Source organism: Lepisosteus platostomus, chromosome 9 (genome assembly GCF_059453375.1).
Source record: "Lepisosteus platostomus isolate fLepPlt1 chromosome 9, fLepPlt1.hap1, whole genome shotgun sequence".
Taxonomy (NCBI): Eukaryota; Metazoa; Chordata; class Actinopteri; order Semionotiformes; family Lepisosteidae; genus Lepisosteus; species Lepisosteus platostomus.
Window position 1 is genome coordinate 49613597 of NC_142619.1, and position 24626 is coordinate 49638222.

Sequence of the window (24626 nt, forward strand, 5' to 3'; positions counted from 1 at the left end):
GAAGTCTATGGTTTTACAAACCATAAAAGCAAAAAAAAAAGATAGCTTTGTGAATAGACAGTGTGGATCTATTGTTTGCAGTATGCAGTAAAGTTGTGCATTTCTTTTTACACTATGTAGCTGCAGAAAATTTATTTTATTTTCAGATTCGTCCACATTACTCTGATTTTAGAAGCTACATTTCATGTCTTTGCACAAAGCAATTGGATTGCTGCTCACTCCTCTTGTGTATGACATAGCATATTGTAACCTAACACGAGCAATGAACAGAAACCAGCCCTCTGCGGTGCCCAGGTGGCTCCTTCTCCAGTCAGCGCTGTACTGATGGGCACTCAGTGATGATCCTGTGGTCTGCTGTGGTGCTCCACAGCTGCAAACAGGGCTGTCACGGTAGCTCCAGCAGAACACTTGAGCTTTAAAATGATGCTGGCAGCTGCATTTAAAGCCAGTTAAAGCCTGGCAAGGACAATATCGTGGCTCACTGAGATCTCATCCTGCACCTTAGACTGGAGTCATCCCTCTCTATGAATTTACTGCCCTTGATGTAGAGATGGCTTTTAATGTTCACACCACAGATAAGACCTCTGAGGCTGAAGACAACTGAGGAAAACAGCCTGACTTGGGTTTGTGAAACAAGGTGATCTTTTGTCATTTATTCACCTGGCACACAAAACCGTCTTATGTTTTATCAATTTTATGTTTTCTTGATATTAGATAACCTGAGAACTAATACTCAGATCAGAAAAATAGTTCATTTGCTTTCATTTACCATTTTATACAGTAACAAACATCATGTCATCAGAAATCCTGCTGAACTAGCACATATGTTCTGATTGCTATATTTGATCAAATATTAATTTTCCTCTGATATTTAAAAATATATTTTTCCATTAAAAAGCAATAAAACACGATATACCTTAGAACACGCTTTCCATATTTTGTCCTAAGAGTTCTGAAAACATCACGGACAAATGTAAATTTGCATCATACCCACAATTCCACACCTTAAATATGAAACTGAAAAAAAACTAAAGACATTTAACTTCTAATAACAGCCTTAGTGGGGCATTTCTATTTTTCATTGTCCAAAACAACAGAATAAGATTAGTCAGACTGTCTCTAGGACACAAAGAGTCTACTGTATGTTGACTGATCATTTAGTGACCAAATACAGAGTAACATATATTTTGATAACAAAGCTAAATGAGGTATTTTTAGGATTTTTTTCATGCTTTCACTATCTAATCATACTCTCTGGCTCTTAGTATTATAGGGCCTCTAAGGTTATGGGCAATTTGATTTCCCTAAGTACATTGTAATTTAATTGGGCATTTCTGGAACAGAGGGTGTTTCTTTGGAAACACAGAATTTCCTGATGGCTGTGTGAAGAGACATGTTACAGCCTGAAAGTCTTAAAGCACCCCGCTTTCAGCATGTACAGTAGGCTAGTTTTATGAAAATACAATTCTTCATATGGATCTTCAAAGTACGTGAACATTAGTGCAATATAAAAAAAAAGCTCAAGTAAAGAAAAAAAATCAAAGACACAAACCAAATGATAAGAGCAGCAACACATCAATCACAGGCCTCTATTTTAGCAATCCTGGCAGTATCAACTCTCATTTCTTATTCAGGCTCCTGCAATTTTTTAATACGCTTATGTTTCAAACCATCACCAATATCATAGAGCTAGTATCTTCATACATACAGCACCATGAAATTAAAAGTAGCATTCTCCTTCATCGCCACCAAGTCATTAACCTGAGAGTGCAAACAGACTCATCCATAAATCACAACATACAAAATGTCAATTTGGGATTGTTTTAGAAGAAATTACATTAAATGAGGTAGCAAGTGTGAACAGGACATACAATATACAAAAAATGACTCCTTGAAATGTCTTAACTATGTACTGTATGTATATGCTCATCAAAGAAAGACTGCAATCATTCTTAAACCATTTATCTTTCTTGTTTATACTGTAGGAACAAAAGGCTGGGAAAATAACTATTTTAATTGAAATCATAGCACAGTATTCAGAGATTTTCAAATTATTTCTGAGGTAAAATGCCCTTTTAAAAAAACAAACACTGTACATTGCGAGTAGAGGAAAAGGGGTTATTTTATTTGTCTTGCTTTTGATTTTTTTAAATCTATGGCCTGTCCATTCAGTGATCCATGCTGCCCTCTATTAAGCTCAGCATGGATGATGGAGCAGTAGCTCTATGCTCTTCTAGAGTCTGATAAGAGCATTCTTTCCACAGGAGTTATGAGTTTTGTCTGGTCCTTTCAAAAAAATGTACAGCCACGGCTTTTTCAAGTGTTTATCTTTTTTTGGAACAGTAGTCTAAAAGGTCAGGATTCATCGTGCTTCCAAGTCTTCAACTGCTATCAGGCTCACACATTCCAATAATTTCGGCCTATGTCAATTTTGTTTTTCTTCAGACTCTGTCAATACATTTTGGAAACTTGGAAAACGTAAAAATGTAGTTACTTCATAAACAAAACTAACAAATGAAGGAGACCTCCTATATCCTCTAATCTGAATGCATTTCTAAGCTATTTACTTTATTCACATATTCTGCAATGCAGTGTATTGCTGGTGCAGATTGTGTCAGATGTCACCTCAATAAGTGCTGCACTTCAGTGGTGAATGAAGTGGATCCATTCCTATATGTAAACCACTTTTATTTCCTTGGGATGAAAAGTACCTATTTAACCTTACAAGATAACCGGCAGTAGTGCTGTACCACTACACACTTTGGAAAATCTTTGTACTGTACAGTATAGAGTATTTAAATATTCCAGCACTAAACTTACAACTAATCATACTATTATAAATACTTGTACCCCCCAAAAAAAGCAGTGGATCTGCTTCCAGTATTTACTGACAAAACCTTGAACAGAGGGTTCAGGAATGTGCAGTCCCAAAATTATCCAGTTCTTCATTCATTCCATTCTGAAACTAATTACAAAAAGTGGGGCAACTGGGCTACTGCTAATTTCTTGGGAAAAGAAGCCCAAACCAGTGAAGTTCAATTGCTTTATGTCTCTAATCTATTTGGCAAAACGGCCACATATACCTGGACAAAGGACTACAATTAAATACTCAAAGAATACAAGAACAACAGCACTATAAAAGAGATGAGAGCAAAATGAAATTGTGCCATATTATGGTTCCCTGCCGTACCCAGAGAACACTTTACCAGCTCTTTTCAACCATTAACCTGGACATTAATGAGCTCTGTAACATTATTTTCTCCTTTATATCAGGTTCTATAATAATAACGTTATGTATGATGCTCTCTAAATGAATACGATTTGTCGTATACTTAAGATGTTAAAAATGCAATTTATAGTCAATGGGTATTAAAAATGTTTTTTTTTTCGATTTGGCTAGAACTCTATCTATATGGAGAAACATAAAAACAAGAATGGTCAATGAAACTATTGACTTTTTAGAAAATATATATGATTTTAGTTGGATTAAGTTTAGTTTGGTTATACTGAAGTAAAAACTTCAGTAAACAGGATGTTCGAAATTATCCAGATTTTTGAATGAAAACTAAAGAATGAGATCAGTATTCACAGAACTGAAACTTTTGTTATGTTAAGTTACCAAACGAAATCCGTTTATCTCGTATTCATTTTAAAAAGCAAGCTCTTCATTATTAAACTAGTAAATTTTATAGTTTCATTACTGTAAGTTCTTTATTGATTGTAAGATATACAGTACAGTAAGCCTTACCCTGAAGCTGTCTTATTTTGAAAAGAAAAACATCTCTTAGTAAAGTGTAAAGATATCTGTGAAGTAGTAGACATTAACATTGTTATCAGCTGTCTAGACTTTGCTATGTAGTGCTAGAATGAATTCAAGACATCACTGATAAATATGGAAAGTTTAGCAAACTCTATTTATTAAACTAAATGAATAAGAAAACAGTCTTTCAAATAACGGATACCAACAATTTTTTTTGATGTGATCACACAGGAATTAAGAGTGTTTCTCCGTCATATTAGTTGGGTAAATGTTACACTGCCAGTAGAAATCAATCCAGACTTGAATAAAAAGCGATTTGTATTGCAGAAAACCAGACTGAAAGCCCTAAACATCCTCCAAGTATGGCAGTGATGTCATCATCTAAAGACATGTCACTGCACTCATTTAATCAATAGGAGTAGCTGAAAATGGAGCCAGGAAAAATCTATTGAGTCCAGTAATCATCTGCTAAGGATTAAGATTTGTTAAAGTATGAGACCTTTGTAAGAGAGTAGTAAACAACATAAATGCAGACATTGATTCACAGGCATCTGAATATTATACCACTATTTGACATTTTTGTAGTGTCTTCAGAATCTCTTTCAGAAGAGCTCACCCAAAACCCCATACATCAAAACTGCATTATGCAACCAAAATGACAGTAATGATAAAATGTTATGTTACCCAAGAAGGAGACAGCGTTAAGAACTCTCAGTAGCACAGATAATTTTAAAATTATGTGAAAAAAACAGTTGTGAAATTCATAATTTTCTGATGTGTGATTTGATAGTTGAGTAATTACTGTGTAATGTCATTTTGATGGATTATGACCTTTTCTTTATTCTATGTACTGAGATTTAATTACAGTACAGAATAAATGCTGGGAAAAAAATGTTAATGAATAAAAAATAGGTCTATACAAGAGCAATTCATTGTCCATGTTTAAATTTAAATTTTGCAAGTCTATAAATTTCAGTAAAGATATAACACACCTATTTTATTAATATACTCTATGTACACAATTGAAAGAATGTTACAAAGAAGATTACGGATAGTGTCCAGGACTACATGTTAGATACTTTTCAAACTTTTATATAATATCTAAAAACTTAAATTTGATTTGAAAAAATCAATTGCTGGAGACTAATAAGCAATTAATCTAGTTTAAGAAAGAGTCATTTTCAGGCATAAAAGCTTTAAAAAGTACTGAAAAATACCTGTTCATGAACAGAGATATCCCTTGACTGTAATTAAAACAATGTAGATTAAAATTTGACTTGGATCTTTCAAAAATGATTAAGAAGAGTTCTTCTGACTTTAGACTTTCCAAGATGCTCCACCTTAATTGCCTTAATGGAGCAGTTTCTCACAGCTCTAGCTGATCTTTTGTGTAGCGGGGCTACTGGTGTTTCCTTTTTGGTGGGTGTTGCACGTCTGGGTATGTGTGAGCACTGTGGGATCTTCTGGGATTGGGATTCATTGAAAGTAAGGAATTAATTATTTTTACATCCTATGACCATGTGCATTACAAAAGGTTATTAGTTTCTTCACAAAGATCTTTGTCATGCCATGCAGTATCTAGTTTTGTATTGGCATTTTCAACAGGTTATTCAGGTTTCCTCATATGTCACTTTCTGACAGCAAATTAAAGTAATGCACGCCAGTTCCACCTTTCCTGCATCTTCACTCCTGATATTGTTTAATATGTGGAATATGTTCAAGTTGTCCCTTTGCCAATTTTCTTTGTGATATTCTTTATGGGTGGAAAGACTGTTACAAGCTTATTAGCTCCATCACAAATCCCAGGCACAAAAAGACATCGGAGAAATATTTAATTTTTAACTGCTCACTTTCAGGATTATTAGTCCATGAACATGTTTTTGGAGAAGAAAAAAAATCTATTTTCTAATATGCTATACTTCAATATGACTCCCGGTTTTTCTTGGAAAAAAGCAAAGACAATTTATTTATGCTAGATTCTGAGATGGAATATGTGTTTGCTACAGTCAAACTGAAGAGACAAAAATAAGAAGGCAATACACAGTTATTTTGCACAAACAAAATAAACTCTGATCACTGATAGTGGCGTGTTTCTGTTATTGAAGGATAAATTGAAAACTGAGCAGTGGTTATGAAAAATCAAAATTAACAGTAATGTTGCAAAACCTGATTACTTGATCAAATTGGGCTGCCTGGGAGACACTAACTGGCACTGATTGGATTGGTTTAGTATGTCGAGCAAGGGATAGCTGCTTGAATTCGCACTGATTGCTGCACAGTGGAAGGAAGAAAAGCAAAGACATGTACCCATCCAGCCTGTACAAAAAGCCCTTCAATACACTGATGACCCAATCTGTGGTAACTATGGAAAAAATACACAAATTGCCCTTTATGTAACTGAAAAAAAGCCTTGCTTCTGGTTCAGTCATAAAGGGTTCCGTGGTAAATTCCATAGTATATACTGGACAGATCAGCTTGCTACACCTCCAGTATGTCTTATAAGTTTTTTTTTATTTCATATGATATTCACAAAGTCGGGTGTTTTTGACTTGTTAGAAAAAAAAGATACCTGGCAACAGTTTCTCAGTTTACAGAAAACAAAATCTCAGACTCTTCAAAAGTAAGGAGTGTAAAGACACAGTAGAATTCATAGCTGAACATTTTCAATTGACTTGTCAACAAAAACAGACACCCTGACCTCTTATAGGCAAATGCTGTTGTGCCCTATTGAGCCCACTTGGAAGGGTTAAACCTGTGAAGTGGTTTCATAGCATGTCTCAGCGGCATGCAGTAAAGTTATCAAATTTCATCATAAAATCCATCCATCCAGTTTGTAATTAAATGTAGCTTAAACCCACAACATTCTTGTCCACAAAAGCACCGAAAGCATAAAATGAATGCTAGCTATATAAGTGAGAAAAGACATTTTGTATTTTTCATTTCTTTTTGAAAAACAAAACACTAGCAAGTTAGAGAGTGAAGACAATCTTTCATCTGAACACATTATGCAATAAATTTTAAATATTGACAGTAAGTCTGGGTCCAAAGATATAATCCACACTTTTGTAACTGCCATAAAGTATACATTTAATTTAAAATTGGCAGCGACTTACATTACTCACTCAAGCCCGTGGCTTACAAAAAATAATATGAGAAAGCTGGCAAGTGAGCTGAGGCTATTTGGCCCATCGAACTCATTTGACTGCTACCGGCTAATGGATCCGAGTATCCCATTGAGAAGCCTCTTGAAAGAAACCAGAGTGTCGTCTCCAACATGGCTGGGTAGCCGGTTCCACACTTCCACAGCTCTTGTAAATCGTGCCTTCTGTTTTCAGTTTGAAACGCACTTTCCAAATGTTTCCAGGTCAGGTTTCACTGGCAATTCTGAAGACGTTCACTGGCTGGGACTCAGTTTGAGGGGGGGGGGGGTGTTTCATTTCTTTTTGGGCACTAAAATGGTTTCAACTATTTCAAAAAATAGTCTTAAAACACAAAGTTTAAAGAAAATAAGATGGGGTAAATTTTGAAGAAACCTCACCACTCAACCATAATAACATTAATCCGGGTCTGCCATGTGCCCTTGGATCTTCAGAGCACATATAGCTAAGGCAATACTTGGATGCAAACAGCAGTCTGGCTGAACAAGCATTTCAGAAAAGATAAGGCATTCACAAACCTAACTCTGCAACCATAACCAATTTTCACCTCTCAGCGAAACAAACCTTACATATTGTAAAGCATTAAAGTAGTAGCTGCAATGTTACTAGTTGGACTACACCGGAAGACATTGTTTTCAATTAACCCAAATACTAGAATATACTGCCTTACAGTACATAGTAGATGGCTTCATTTAGCTGTACAGAACATGTATCAGTATACAGTATGTGCCAATCAAAACAAGGAACAGCCTAATGAGCTGCATGACTAGTAATCTTTTTAGGAGGGAGACTTAATTGGGAGAAATACTTCCTTTCTAAAACAAGACTGAATACTGAAAGGCAGCACTAGTTATGCAGTGTAACCTATCTGCGTACATAACCTGTAGCCCAGGGTGTCAGCCCAAGCACTCTCCCAGTCTTATGATACTGGCTTCCATATCTTAATTGTCCTCTTTTTCTCTATGGAAACTGAAATATCTGGGACATCGATTGCTAAAAAAAAAACATCAATAATATGAGAAGGGAATTTTCTTACTTTATCTGTATTGCTTCTGGAAAATATTAGAACTATGCTCAACTTCTCATGCAGTTTAGCATTTTCTGAGCTCTGCTTTTATAAGACGTATCCTGAGCAGATATTGAGGTGATACCGTGTTTCTAGAGTCAGTGAGTGATGTAAACAGACAATAACTTAAAATATATGAAGTATTCTGAGGCAGTATATCTTCTTGCATAATTCAATATTAGATTTCAGCTATGAGACTTCAGCTTGCGTGGTGATTCTTGTAAAACCATCTGTGTGATATTATGAACCATTTCAAATCGAGTGCAAAGGTTAACAAACTGGGTGTATTTGTTAATATTCCTCAGATATTGGCTTGTTGTGTGATACTAATTTAAATGATGGCAGAATTCACTTTAGAATTGCCTGTAAAACTATTCCTCTGACTTCTGAGATATCTCTACTTTGATGGAATAATGCTTATTTTAATCTCAAATTGATCCCAGATTTCTTTTTTCTTATCCAGGTGTAGAAACAATATGTGTTCCTTTTTATAATTAAATGCCTCAACCTGTCCTCTAGGGAGGTCTAGCAGCCATAGTTACAGCTACTGCTAAGCAGGCAATATTTATCTTACATGGCTTTTTATTTAACTCTTGCCTCCATGACTACATTGCAGGGTACCTTCGACCTGTATTAATTGTAACAGATTATATAAAAAATGTTGCCAGATTTAAATGTATCATTTTCTTTTGATTGTCATAACAGAAAAAAACAATTATAAAATACTAAAGACACATGTTGTTTACATTCTATTGTCAAATGTTTAAATAATATGAGTGAACAGATCAATGTCACCCATTAATTCATACAAATTCAAACTGTGGGTGAATTAAACCCTTAAAACCAACAGTTGTCGCTTGGCTGTTTTACCACATGTAGAAACTCCAGTGCTGGTTTGTTTACACCAGAACTAATGAAGCTCTGTATCATTCCAAAATATTGAATAATTAAGCCAAGACTAGTAAGAAATGAAATGTAATTATAAATCATTAAATTTCACAGAATGACTCTCCATGGAAGATAATTTTGTGTATCAATAGGAACAGTATGTTAAGCTGTTCTGTTTTTAATCACCAAAAAAGAATGGGATAAAAAATCTCTCAAAAGATAATTTACCTTTTTAAAGAAAAAAATAACTGCACATGTTAAAAGCCCCAGTGTCACACAAAGGCTCCATGCTTATCTTCTAATTAAACCATGTGAAGAGACTCGGGATTATTTTCATATTGATACAGGGCATCGTTAGTTATTTCACAAAACACAGATATTCAATATAAAGTTCATTTTAAGGCTTATGTATTGCCTAAAAATTAAAAAATTGAAAATGATTTAAAGGTGAAAAAAACTTTAAAGATTCTTGTATATATAAACATCATAAAGCTGATGGAATCAAGACCTTAAAACAGACCTATGCTTCTACTGAGTTTTTCCATATCTCTCAAACATGCTTCCAACATTCTTCCAACATGATACACAGAACAATAACATGTATAGTTTTTTTTCCAAATCAGAGTACTGTAGAGCAAAAATAACAAAAGTGAACTTACTGCACTGCTACAAGGAATATCCTTGACTTTAAGCCAGGCCAAATCTAATGTTCCTTCCCCTTTGTAGCAAGACTGAAGTCTATCCTTGATCCGGTCATTGATGTTTTTCAGCATAAAGACACAAAGTGCAGATTCCTCTGGAGATTTGGTTCTCCTCTTTTGGCCTTTTGAAAATATGGTGTAAAGGACATCATCATCAGGACTAATGCCCAGTGACCTGGCTAAAATAGCACCAGCTTTTGACAAGTAAGCAGCCTGAAGCAACCGATATTCAATGCCATTCTTCATACAGCCAATGGGAACCTCCACATAAGAGTTAAAAGCAGTGTCTTCTTTGCAGAGACGGACAAGTTTGGATGTGTACACCTGCTCCTTGGTAGCAGAACCAGTGGGACTGGTCATTTCAGGCTGAAGAGTCAAAAAATAGACAAAGTTTCCACTACTGAAGCCATAGACATAGTAAATATCAAAGTCTGGAATGATTGTGAAAGTATCGGAAGGAATTTTTATCATTGAGGCTACAAATTCATCGTGGAATACATAGGCAAACATCCCATCAGCCTCCGAGTTTCTTGTTAATTTCCGACTGGAGATAGTAGGGAAATATTCGGGCTTGCCATCCACAGCAGTTGCAATAAACAGTTTGTCAGCAGAGTCTTTGTTGGACACAATCACTCCAAACACTGAGCCACTGTCATTGACCCCAGAGAGGTAGTGCTCTTTCTTATGGGATGGCTCCCCAAGCTTGAAAAGATCCTCAAGCCTCAAAAGTTTGCAAATTCCCTGGTAAAGACTACCACAGGCTAGCAACCTATTTTCTTTATAGTCTATCAGCAGCATTTTGTTTATATTGTTCGTGAGGGTTAATGGTTCATGGCAAGGCTGAACTATCCTTGGAGGATAACACTTAGGGTTGTCCTCATCCGGTCCAGTTTGGTGGGTTACTTGCACCTTTAAGTCACTGGAAAGTTTGTAGATCCTATTCACAGCACCCAAGTAAACATTCCCGTTTCTTGCATCAACAGCTAAGTGGTTGAAAGTCCATTCAGAATTTTCAGAATGGAAAGTGCTGAATTCCTTGTTGATGTGGACAGGTTGCCTGGAAGCTGATGAAGCTGTCAGAATTGGCAAAATGTAAAAGGTCAGAAAAGTCCAATTTCTCATAAAAGAAGCCATTTCTGAAGACTGAACGGTTTCTATTCCCAGCAAGAATGCTCAGTCCAGTAGATTCAGCTGGTCTTGATCAAAATCTGTTTTTCCATCTGAAATCATTTTGGACCTGCAAAAACATGTGAAAAGAAAAATATTTAGAACATTTGTTAACTTTTGCTTACTTTTACAACTATTAATATAACTGCCTCATCATTTTGAAGACATCTTGAGGGATTTGTAAGTGTAGTTTTCTTTGAAAGAGCTTCTCTGCCATTTGCTCAGGTAACTTCCTATTGTTTTGTTAATGTTATGGACAATAAAAATAAGACATGACATGTGTCACAATATACTATTTTTTGTTTTTACTTGCAAACCCCGGTTGTACATCATCTTCCCATCTCGATCAGCAGATGCCAAAACAAGTGAAGAAACAATCAAATGGTTAAGACCGCTAATGCATATGGATTAACATTTATATTACTCTATGAAAGTGTGACACAAGCTACAAGACTGTTGGAAATCTGACATCTGTTCTGCCACAGAACAAGACAAAAAGCTGAGTTTTTATGCAGCCACCAAGTAAAAGTCGACACGATGTTAAGATTTTTTTCTTCTTCACTCTTATACCCAACGATGCAATAATACATTAAACACTGCTCCACACATTTTTGTTCTTTGTCATCCTACTTCTTTTTTCCTGGGAAAAAGAGATTGTTTTCTTCTCAGTATTCGTCGTGCACTGCAGCTGTTGAAACCAGGACATACAGCGCAATCTATTTACGCCCGTACGAAGTTCGCCACTGAAGCGAGTCTCCATATTCAGCGTTTTGGAGACTCCAGTTAAAAGCAGTCATACTGTTAGAAAAGCTTTTAACGTTTTCTGAATAAGATGACACTTGCCTTAAACAGTAATTGATAACGTCTAAAACCTGACTGGTTCTGTAAAATGCCCCAAAGCACAAAATAAAAAAACATCCACAATGGACGCTGTTAATATTCACTTCTCTTTCCACATGGGCACCAGTGTTTTTAATGCATTTAAAATGCGTTTGCACTGAGATTTATCTGTACACTAATATAAGAAGGCTGCACATGCAATCGGCAGCACAGCAAGCCTTTTTTTCCTAAATCATTTTCTCTTAGGTTCAAAAATATGCTTGCCGCCATGGCTATTTTTGCCTGCTCCTCAATAAAACTGTCCAGCAGAATGTGAACTGAAAGGTTGAACATCTAAGCCGGCCTAAAACATTCCACAAGTCAAATCTCACTGTCAATTTTCCAGGGAAATACACAACCACCAGCTCTATAGAATGCCGCAGTAGCCTGGCTATTCATCTTTGAATCATTTATCAAACCAACAGAGAGACAATCTTGTTACATATGGAAGTGAACTTCACACTTACACACAGAGAGGACTCCATTAGCAAAAATGGATTTTCTGGCTAGCGCAGTTTATATGCTGTGACAAAGCCAAGAACTACCATCAATGCTCAACACACCACAAAACTGTGTCCATGCCAGCTATGCGTAGGCCTGCTTCAACACTTTTAGGATAAATCTATTTCAAGATTTATTTCCTTCGGCTAGTTTGTTCAGGTACTGTATATGCAGTACCTTAATTTATAAGAACTGCAGCTCAACCACACAAGAGAAGTACATGAAATAAAGTAAATAAAAAATACCATCTGACTCATGTCTTTAAGATTTACCATTCAGACACCAAACTCAAGTTTGTCACTGACAGTTAATTATCCTTCCCACTAGGAGTGCGCATTCAGCTTTATTTGTCTTTGCTTGTTGATCACTGTGTGCTAATAATTAAATTTCGAATCACACTGGGCATATGCCATTTTATACTCCATGTTTCTAGTTCAAACATTTTTTATTTACTTTCAGTGTGTTTACGTGCTTCAAAATGCCAATAGCAGGATTATACACCCCAAGCAGAAGTATAAAATCCCATAGCAACATGACTGTATTGGATTTTTTTAATTACATTCTTTTCAAGATGAAATTTGCATACTTATGAAGCATTACCTATATTTAATTTGCTTTTTCCGTCTTATCTTGATTTGGTGGAAAACATGGTGCTCAAGTGAGCTTACAATTGGGTAGCAATAGAAAAATCCTCTAACCAGAATGCAGGACTAAAACCTGGAGATTATATCTGCACTCTTGCTGTGTTTGAGTCCCCTGTGACAGAAAGACAGACTGGCCACGTACTGATGGCAAAGCACCCTGGGATCCCCAGGCCCTGTCAATGACCAAACAGCCATGGGACTGTACCCATAGGATCTAGCTTTCTCATGACACATTATTTGTCATGTTTCCATTGTGAATGCACAATAACAAACAAAAGCAAATGGTTTACTATCGATAGCTCCAAAGACATTTATATGCATTTAATTAATGTTGCAACAATAGCATCAAGTTACAATTTCAAAATTCCAAATTGAAGCATAAAGAAGAAATATGTCTGTATCAATATGTATCAACACAGCAGAAAGGGCCTTTGTGATATAACCATGTGTTCATTAATGGATCTGTGTTTAAACTAATCAAAAAAAGGTTAATTCATCTACAGTTTCAATATTTCACTGTTTATATATAATGGTAAAAACAACTTTAGAGAAAGACTTTAAGTCATTATAAATGTAAATTATATACACAGAGACACTCTTCAGAGCTTTTATGTAATTTGGGTACCCAGACCTTCTGTATGATTTCATTTTTTTTCAACAAGCTCTCATTTCTTACCAGAGTAATTCTCTTTCAAAAATGAATAGAATCAACATTACCTATTTAAGACCAATTTGTAACACCTCACAGAATGATTGTATTCACATACCTATATGAAACAGACCATAGTATTTTGTCATTCTAACAGAAAAAAACAACACATTGCACAAGGTATAAAGTAGATATTGGATACCCAACCTCAAAATTAGGTCCAGGTTGTCACTCACATGTCATTTTTCCAATTATTAGTTTTGTCGCAATTGTTCATTTTGCGAAGTTAAAATCTGAATGATATAATAACTGGCAAGAGTGACACTCGACACACCTTGTCACTACTAGTGCTTCCTCTACAGCAGTGCTGTCAACGCCGGTATCCTCACGAAAACAAGAATAGCCTACTTAGCCTCCTAAGACAACATGGCACAAGCTTTTCTTATCCTTAAAAACTTCGCTGAAGAGTAATCACATTGATTAATTCTCCTCAGATACAGTAATTAACAGAAATTGTTTAACATGGCTTCTATTTTATTTTTAGAGCATCCTCTGCCAGATGTGCTAAACTCATCAACCATTCCTCCCTCCAGACACAGATGACTGCTCCTTCTTTGCTTTTCTGACACACTCTTTTGGAGCTCTGTGTAATTGGCTGGTCCTGCATTCTCCTGTTGGACTGGAACTAAAAGACAGCAGAAGAAAGAGGAAGCCAGACCCATCCAAGAGGGGGAATAAAACTGACATAATGAGAGAAACATCTGAATATTATTAAAAATCGAGCTTTACTGTCCCAGGAACCCCACTCCTCTTCTTTTTCCATCAGACTAGGTAGTGGATGAAACGGAGATCCAAGCTCAAATTGAAATATATATCAAGTAAAACAAAAAGAAAGTTATCACAGAAGCTCTTAATGTGTTATTTTCACTCAGCATCAGGGATTCTGCTCCCTTTGATATCCGGGAAGGAATATATTCACTCAGGCTCAAGTCTGTGCCTATATATCAAAAGCTCCACCCTCCTTCACATGCATGATCAGCCTCAAGTGCTACCAGAAGGCCCACAAATATTATCAAACGGCACTAATCTCATATACATTCATATAAAACTACAAACTGAAGAAAACTACACCTGAACAGCCAAAATGTTGTGTCTCTTTTATTTTCAGTATGGGATAAACCTTCACCTCTTCATTAATATAAAACATCTTCAGTCAGTCAACTGTCCACCATCATTCCAATACTATAAGTGTACCTCTTTACTATAACGCATCAACTAACGATGAGAACGAGTTTCACTCCTCTCTCAACAACTAGATGATTCTAGAATATTACACACAAACATTTGTTTGTAGTAGTGTAGTATAGTATGCACCTTGGTCATCCTCCAAAAACCCCAGCACAGGTATCAGAAATGTCTACTCTGAAGAAACAAACTTGCAGGCTAATATCCTTCCTTCTACTGGTGCCATGGAAAATCAGCATCAGACAAACTATTCAGCCAGTAAATAAACAAGATATTATATTAATAATAGGTACTTAGACAGTGAGGTAGTGAGGTTAGTGAGGTTAGATAGTGAGGTAAAACTATTTTAATTTGTCATCCCTAGTGAACTTTTGTGAGATTCATATCCACGGTGGGTAAAAAGTATAATGAAACTGAAACTGAGATGTAATATTCAGCCTTTTGTTGCTAGGAATCCATATAACCTTTAAGCTGAGGACAATTAAGGAATCCCGTTAAAGCTTCACAACTTACACATTGGTGCCTAATTGCAGTGAATTTTAAATGTCAGTCCAAACGGTTGATTTGTCATGTACACAGTTTTATCAAAATGTAATGGGTGTTGAAGTGCAAAAAGTACATTTTTCCACTGCTCTGCTCTTTATTTCCCTATTGGCGACACCACCAGTCCACCAATAGGCCTACAGCAGGGTAAAGATAGGAAGCATGTGTAGTTTAAGAGCTCAGGAAATTACACAGCACTTTAAATTACCCTAAAATCTTAAGTTGCGGGCTATTCCGTGACAAGAAGGGCATGGGCCAACCATTTCTAGGCCTAGATGATACGGCAGGCGAGGTGTTCCACACTCCTTAGCCTATTTCGATGTACCTGGCCACTGTCAGGGCCTGTCTATATCAACCAGCACCTTTTCTAGAGTCTAATGAGCGTTGGCATCAGGCGCCTCAACCCAGCCTTCGGTTCATCTCACAGCGACAGCTCTGCTTACCAAAAGTTGCCCACTATGTGGCTGGCATTCCACATCAGTGACCTGGGCTTCTTACCCACTTGAAGTCTGAGACTTATAGTCATTCACTTTACCAGATAAAACTGTGACACTGCCCTGAGGGAATCCGTGAAGAGAACCAGCTACTAGGTGGCTCCATTTGTCTTTTGCCCCTATACCCAGGCCGGCCAACCAATTTGCACATCAGGGCTGCTATAGACTTCCACCACCATTTCCTCTGGCTTCGCTCTGCCCAGGCATAGTTCATCATCTTTCATTTCATATCACAACATAAAAACCATACACCAAACCACCAATGCAGAAAACAAGCTCTATATAAGACGAATTGCCAACTACTGCTATTCTACGACCAAAATAACGGACTGGAATTAAAAAGAATTCCTTATTCTCTACTTCTCTAGGTCCTGCTAGGAAAGGTGGAGAAGATTTAAGGTTAAAAGGTTTAGTTTCTCAGTTTTTAAGACCAGCAAAACAGTTCCTGAAGTCAGTAAGTCCAATTAGATGAAAACGACTTCTTGTTTCGCTTAATATAAAGTCACAAAATCACTCAGTTCAATTCAATTCAACTTTATTGTCATTAAACTTACACAGGTGCATAGTATAATGAAAAGTGTTTCTCATTAGTCACTCAGGTGCAGTATATAAATAGGACAGAAGATAAGACAATAGACAGTAACACAATAGCAATAACAGTGACATGTAATAACATAAATAACATGTAATCAAGTAATCAAAACTGTGCAAAATTCAGTTGGACTATACTGCACATTTCATCAGGTGCAAGGAAAACAAAAAAATGATCACTGACATTTCATGAAAGTAATGAACTGGGTGAGGTCTGGAGCTTAAGGTCTGTGAATGTCATTTTGCTTCTGTGCAGAATGATATTTTAATGCAATTAAGTATGTTCAGTAGTTCATTAAGTCAGTAATGAATATCATCTGCAATTTCCTCTTATCTTATTTCTTATGTGATGCACATCCTGCTTCGTTTTTTCTGCTGTTGTTTCAGTATATTTTCTGCATTTACTTTCCATACAATTTGAATGCATAACTTTATAACATCTGCCGGAATTATAATGAACAGAAGCTGCCCTCCTGTTGTGTTAGAATTACTAATGACAACTCCGCATCAGTTAATGGATACCTCAAAGAGGTCTGATACTGAGAAGGCAGGCAATAAGCACAGGACAACTGTGCAAGAAATGCAAAAATGTTACTGCAATGTGTGCACAGGTCAAATTTGCAACTCTTGATCTCTGAATTGCCACAGTGGCACCGCGCCTCTATAGCACACTATATTCTTTGCCGACGACAGGATTCACAGGATATGACAGGAAAATATCAGAAGTCCCCAACTTACTTTTGGCAAGTTATTATTTCACAGGAAATGATTTCATTCAAGTTTTAGAAAAATACTTTGCCTTGCAGGGGCTTGAGACCTTAAGGTGTTGGTATTGGTTTAAGGAAGTGGTTTATGAAGTGGTTCATAAATTATGAAATAAGATTGATTTCAAGCCTATCTCCTTCTGAAAATTGAATTTTTGCTATTTGTACCATGTTGGATGGGAAGGGGGTCTTCACAGGAGCTACAAAAATCAACCAGAACATTTTGGTTTCCCTGGATTTTGAGGTTTTAAGGATTTGAGGATTATTCTACAGGTGAATGTATCGTACATTCAGGTATTGCTTAAAGCCAGTTTGGCAAAGGTAAGATAACACACAGTTCTGACCAAACGGGGATCTGACTATAACTTTGGATTTGTTTATGGTGAGATATAATATAATAAAATGCTACAGGGTCTGTTTCCAGTGGAACTGGTTTGAAACTTAGTGATTATGAACTTGCATGGAGAAGTTCTTGATAACAGCATCTTTGAAAATATCAAAATCTCACATGCACATGAGACATATGATTGACAGGAACTAGGACAAAAGATATTATCCTGGCTAAGACTTGGCATTTGGCACCTACTGTAGATGCATATAACTAGGATTTTGTAACACAACATACTCCTGCAGAGGCTAGGCAACACAATGTGCCTTTTCTGGATGAGTTGGCATGGAGTGGCCCAATTTAGAAAATAATATCCATTGAATGCACTTAAATATGCAACTGTAAATAGAGATACAGTGCCTAATAGCTAGGGCTGTACATTGGAATGAACAAGTTTTCTTTTGTTTTTTTTCTTCACTTCCAGAGCAAGTAAGAATATTTTAATCTCTAGTGTTATGTTATAAATATTTATTTAATACAGCCTGGGAGTCTAAGCAGAGCTACTGTAAATCATTACCATGTGCCAATCACACAAGAAGCATTTAGGTACTCAGTGCCCTTAGAATCATTGAATAACCAGACCAACATTTGTTCAACATCCAGTTTTCCCAAAGTTAACATTAAAAATATCGTATTTATATGTGCATGTCCACAATCTTAAATTGTAGTACATGGATAATATATAAAAAGCAAAAGTAAAAAAATCACGAAAGAAAATCACCACAAAAAATGAATAAACCTATGGCAATCTGCTTGGAGTTTGTATGTTTGTATATTTCCTGTGTTTGCATGTTTTTTAGCTGGGTGCTCCAGTTTCCTCTCACAGTCCAAAGACATACTGGTAGGTTAATTGGCTTCTGGGAAACTTGGCCCCAGTGTGATTGTGTGAACGTCTGTGCTTGTGTGTACCCTGCAAGGGACTGGCGTCTTGTCCATGATGTATCCTGCCTTGTGCCCGTTACTTGAGGAAGGGGTTAGAAAATGGAAGGGTGGATGTATTATGTATTGTCCACATGTTTCACAATCATGGAACTACCCAAGTGAAGGCTCTATTGCTCATTATGTGTAGACTGATGTTAGGTAAAAAATATATCAATAAGCAGTTCTCAAACTTCAGTCTTGGACTTAAGTCACTTGTGCATTAAGTCCTCATAGTAACTTGTAGTAATGCCTTTCATCTGCTTATATTTAAGCAGCAGAACCTTACAAATCTCTAAATTTCACAAGCAGCTAACACTATTTACACAGAATGCAAAGTGTAAATTGTTAACACAGAATAGTTTTGTTAGCACATGAGCTGTGGAATTCTGCATGACCTGAAGCCTATTTACAATCTTACAATCTTACTAAATATCCCAGCAAGGCAAGTGTCCAATCTTGATTAAATAAAGGCACGCACTGTAGCATCAAACAGCAAGAACAAGTACTGTACCTTGTCCTGGAAATGTTCCACAGATGGAAAAATGATACACCTGTGACATTTTAGCATGGGCTTTAAATGATAACACAAGGTGAAAAACAACACCAAAATTCAGTCAAGGTGTTTCATTTCAACACCATAATCCATAATCCAAAAAAATTGTTTTTGAGAGCCAATATGCATAACATCCATCTTACTGCAGTTTAGTTAAATTAAGTTGTGGATGCATCTGTCACGCCCTCTGCAGCCAGAGGGCGCTCCTTCTCTGTCCTGTCCCTAGTTTCCGGTCTGCTGTCCTTCCTGTCCCTCTCTTTCCCTTGGGCTATATATTTCCGGGTCTTGCACTCTGTCCTCGCTCAGCATTGATGTTCGGATGTCCTGAGACCCGCCTAGCACCAGGGCGCCCCACGTCCGCTCCCTGAGGGCATAGGTTTCTATACGGCAATCCTGAACTCTTTGCACTATGAGCCCGGGCCTTTTCCCGTCTCGCCGCTACGCATATGGGTCTTTTTCCGCTCTCCTGCTCCCCACGGTTAGTCCCTTTGGACGTCCGTGACAGCATCCATATCTTAATATCAGACAGACAGCTGTTAAGTGCAGAAAGTACCTCACTGAGTGTGCTTAATCAAAAAAGCAACTTGCTGCACATAAACAATCTCACCACTACTGTGAAAAGAATGGGAATGCTTACACTCTGTAATTACAGTTTCTGCTATGTACAACCCACCCAGGCACAGATAAATGAACAAATGCATTGGACGGCCATGGGCATGCAGGTGTCAGGAAGCAAGCTACTTTCAATTAACCAATAAAATGACGAGGGTGTCATCATGATGTATGTTGTCTTCACACCACAGTATTTTAAAAACATTGTACCAGTATTTTATACCCTAGATGAGCAATAGAATCCATGAGGTAAAAAAAGCAACGATTAACACAGTCTGATGTTCCTCATAGCTATTATGATTAGATATGTTTAATTAGTTAGATCAGTTTTACTTAAATGTTTTCTTTAATTTCCATAAACATCAATCCAATCCAAATCAGGGGTTGCAGGGGAGCCAGAGTCCGTTCTGGCAAGCAACAGCCACAAGGTGTGATGCACCCTGAACAGGACTGCAGTCATTGCAGGGCACACACAGACACAATCACAGGCAGAGACTCACACCAGAGCCAGTTTTACCAGAAGCCAATTAACCCTGGGAAACACAGCGAGAGCATACAGTACAAACACCATGCACATAGCACCTCAGAAACTGAACTCAGGGCTCCAGTGCCGCACAGCAGTAATATTAACCATCATACTACCCCTATAAAAATCTAGTCATATAAAGCAGGACTCATGTGGTATGCAGTGGTTATTGGTCCATTTTTAAACAATACATTCTTTAAACGGATAACCTAGCACCTGTATGCCTCTTCTGATAAATCTAAAGCACTAAAGAGTCATTATTTTATCTCACATTGGTCTGCACCATTAGCTGTTAAATATACTTAGCAATATAAGTATCTACCTTTCTAGTTTCATTCCATACTTTATTATATCTTCACAATTTTCTTAAACAGAAAGAAACCTTTTCACATTATCGAATGCTTAAAACTGTCTCCTCGACTCAATTTCTCAATGGCTCTTCAATTAGCATTTCCTTTTAGAAAAAAAATGCATTATGCCTGAAATCACCTTGTAAAATAAGCATAACTGGCAAAGTGCAAAGCCCATCAGCTCTCTTATTAAAAAAAAATCTGCTTTCATCTGAAGATGTAGGAGACTGTGACAGAACTGTAATCTGATGATTTTACCACTTTCATATCAGAATTTATCAATTAAGGCAGAAACAAAACTATGAACATTTCTGTGGTGTTAGGATATTAACTGAGACTAAGTACTGTTAGCAGAATTATTCGCTCTCCTCTTTGGCTTCAAAAAATTAATTATTTTCACTAGCCTTTGAAATACAAAGTGAGGAAAAAACAATATCTACAGGAATATGGGGATGCTCCTGGGGTGATAATAAGAAACGTGCATTACAAACTTTCATAAAATGGCATTATACTGTACCAAACTGTTTTTTCCGAAAAAGTTTAATATCTACAGAGACTATAATGAACAGAAGCTGCCCACTATTGTGAGTGAACTCCTAATGACAACTTCAGCATCAGATAATTGTTACCTCTGTCATGCACACAATATTAGCAGATCACAGAGACTCGATTCATTTTTCTTGTTACTTCTGGGTTTATAAATAAGAACATAGCCACCCTGAGGTTACAAAATGTATTTTCTTTCTGGAACCTTTTTTTCTAAATGAGCAGGAGCAAACCCAGATGATATCCCCCAAATTAGATGTCAAAATTATGACTACAGATGAGCTGAAGAGTATATTCATTTCTCCAAGCAATTAAACGCATGCCGAAAAACAAGTTGAAAGGTAACCATGGATGCATACATCGAGCTGGGAAATCAGAGTATATGACTTAAAGACTACGGATCAATGCTTGGCATTTTTTTCTTTCTGAAAGTTGTTTGGTGGTGGGTGGTGAGGTGTTTGATGAAACACTAAGGACAATTCAGATGGGAAGCAGCTGGAATAAGATAAGGCCATACAGAACATGTGTACTTAGGCTAAAATGCTTCATCAGGCATCATAAATCCCAAACATGTGTTATGTGCCAATATCAGAGATGACAGAAGCTGAGAACATTATCAAGCTTCCAAAACTGACATATACTGTATATTGTATTCTAGGTGGGTGATGAAAATTGCTAAAAACAAAATAAACTTTCAAAAATAATACTTCACAACATGGATGTATCTAAGGTGTTTGATTCACATAACACATTTGCTTTACTTTGTTCCACGTGGGTTTGTTCTTTAAAAAATATATGTCCTATAGCATTCTCTCTCTCCCATAAATAATTAAACCATTTCACAAAAGCATGTGAGTAGAAGTGGAAATAGCACGTAAAAACCCTGGACTCAACATAATACACTGGCTAATCTAAAAACAGCATCATGTCTTAATCAGAAAAAGAAGAAGTGATACAGCACACCCAGGGAGAATCAGCAGCTGGGACACGAAACAAAGCCCACAAAAATCATCACTTCACCTGCATCGCAATACATCAGCAGTGAGACTTGAGTTCACGCTGGAAACAGCAAGCAGACTGCACAGTGACTCATTTCCACCAGACTTTTTTATTTTCAATTTTCTTTCTCATCAGCTTTTCACTACTTTCAGAATGTTGGGCAAGCATCGCTCCTGAAAACAACAGTAGAGGTACTGCAAGCCGACACAGCTCTGGTCTGACATTACTTTTAAAGAGATAAAAGATCTCGTTTTAAATCATTCTTAAAGAGCCTAAAATACTACATTATTGTTAGGAAACATAAGTAAATGATCAAGTGATTAGTGGATAATACACATCAGGAAAGTAAGCTTACTTAACAGACTAGATTAACCTCTTAGGTAATACCCGATCATCATGGTTTTATGGTGATTATGAAACACTTTCCATTTTTTTAAAAGCTGATGATTAGAATCGTTCAGCTTGATATATCAGCTTTATACAAAGGCCATAGATTTGTCTCAGATTACAGAATAAGGTGATCTTCCATTTGTGTCACCTATACATTATCGGGACACTTTTTCACAGAAGTTTGCGATACATTTCCTTTAATATTTCAAATTTAGATGTTTCAAATTTCTAATAATTTTTTTATCTTTGAAAGATTCATCCCTCTTATGATGTTTATTCTCATTTTAGAGCAATGAACAAAACGTTCAAAAAGCTGTCACTACACAATTTTAGTGTTATTATATGATACTGTACAGTTCAGTAAACTGCTTACAACCAGATTTACTACATAAAAATATAGTTAGAAGAAAACAGCATTTTTGTTTAAGGCTTTCACATTGTTAAAACAGAAAGTAACCCAATGACCCAACCAATGGCTTTGCAAGTGGGCATGACAATCAATCATAAATTCTAAAACAAAACATGTTGTTTCTAGACCCGCAGGTACTATACTGTGTTCAATTAAACCCTCATACATACAACCCAGATGGAAAGTTACATTCTTAAACCACCTGATCTCTTTTAGATTGCATACTGATACAGTTCCAGAGGTCTTAAAGACATACAGGCAATCCTATGTTGCTTCATTCACATAAAAAATGGGAGAAAACTCATTGTGATATAAAGATTGGCTTATATTTTCCTACCCTAGTCATTCAGTTCATAAAACTGTAGTCTAACACAAGCCCTATGAGAACCTACTCTTAATACATAGGCACATCAGGAGCTTTTGCAAAAAACAGTTTATCTGTAAGAGAATACGTCCATTTTATCTTCTGGAGAATTTAGAGTTTTCAGATACTGGCTGCATATTATTTAAAGATATTGACACAGTCGACTTAATCATATAGTCTGTCAATGCAGTGGGGGCTCTCTGGACATTACTAAGTATTCAGTAGTAGAATCTCTTTCACTGAAACTGTGTACTATTTGTAATGAAAGCTGTAGCTTTTCTGAGGTACTCTGTAAGCAATAATAACCATGTCATAGATAAATTGGGTAATTACTTAAGGTGTACCAGTGCAACAGTGAAAGATAATCTGTTAACAATCCTGTATTTTTATATCATTGCAAAGTACTGCCTCATTCATAATATAAAGTGACAAAGAATCTGCCTTATCTAAGTGACTAAGTGTATTTAGGAGAAATTATTCTCCTTTCTGTCCCAAACTGGAAATGTAGTCTTTTTACTTATGATATGGCCATACCTGAATCTTTCAACCTTGTTGCTAATAACAGAACATATTTTAAGTATAGCATTATAAAAATTCCTTAAGTTAATTCAGCTGTCAATTAACCCATGTGATAGTATCACTTTCCATTATTCGAGTAGATAATTGTTTGAGTTTAGCAATTACCATTGCTAAATGATGTATAACAATTAAGTGTTATACGTACATTTTATACATGAGGATCCTCCTACTGTCTCTCAATGGATTAATGAATTTAACACTTACCTGTTTGTGTCTTTAGAAAGGATAATGAGGTAATAATGAGCTACGAGGCAGTTCAGCAGCTATGTGACAAAACCTGGAATCCCTGGTTATAATGCACATACAGGACATACAATATATAGTATTAGGAAGAAACTGACTTTGCGGTACAAGCGCAGAACACTTCTTTGATTGTTGTACATCTTTTTGTTACAGTCTCTTTTTACATTTTTCTTTTATTTTTCTGTTCTATTTCTTTTGATTTTATTATGACGTAAGCAGGGACACCATTGGAACCGTTGCTATTTTATTTATATAATAAAACTACTATTAAAAAAATGCTTTCCTCCTGAAAAAATATTTTTTTTTAAAACTCACAGAGAATGATATCAACATGAATGCATCTGTTTATGTCTAGCCATATTGTATAGTTCACTGCACTGAATTTGACAAAACCCAAATGTGCTAGTTGAAGGACATTAGTACAGGTTTAGTTACAGTTTAGAAACGAAAATCACCAACTTTCTCACCAACATTACTCTAAGTACAGGGCTATTTGATTGCTCAGGCTAGCACAGTGCTGTAAGCATTTTCAAGAGGAATTTCACAAACTGAGCAGAAAGGGGCACAAAAGGGAGAGATGGATTTTGTACGCATTGTAAAAAATAAAACGTTATAACGTTTTAAAAAACTGGCATTGAAAAGCAAAACCAGTAATAAAAGGAAACAACAGAAACTTGACGAAAGCTCCAGAATATC

The 24626-nt window shown here is 36.4% G+C and overlaps 1 protein-coding gene across 2 annotated transcripts in view; it reads right to left on the reverse strand.

The window, feature by feature from the left end:
• Positions 1 to 24626, reverse strand: part of plxna4 (plexin A4) — a 345804-nt gene that overhangs the window by 313350 nt on the left and 7828 nt on the right. For both annotated transcript variants that reach the window (XM_088645402.1, XM_088645401.1), the window contains one exon: positions 9532 to 10810. In XM_088645402.1, coding sequence (XP_088501528.1) covers positions 9532 to 10707 — 1176 coding nt within the window. In that variant the 5' untranslated portion in view covers positions 10708 to 10810. The remainder of the gene's footprint in view (positions 1 to 9531; positions 10811 to 24626) is intronic.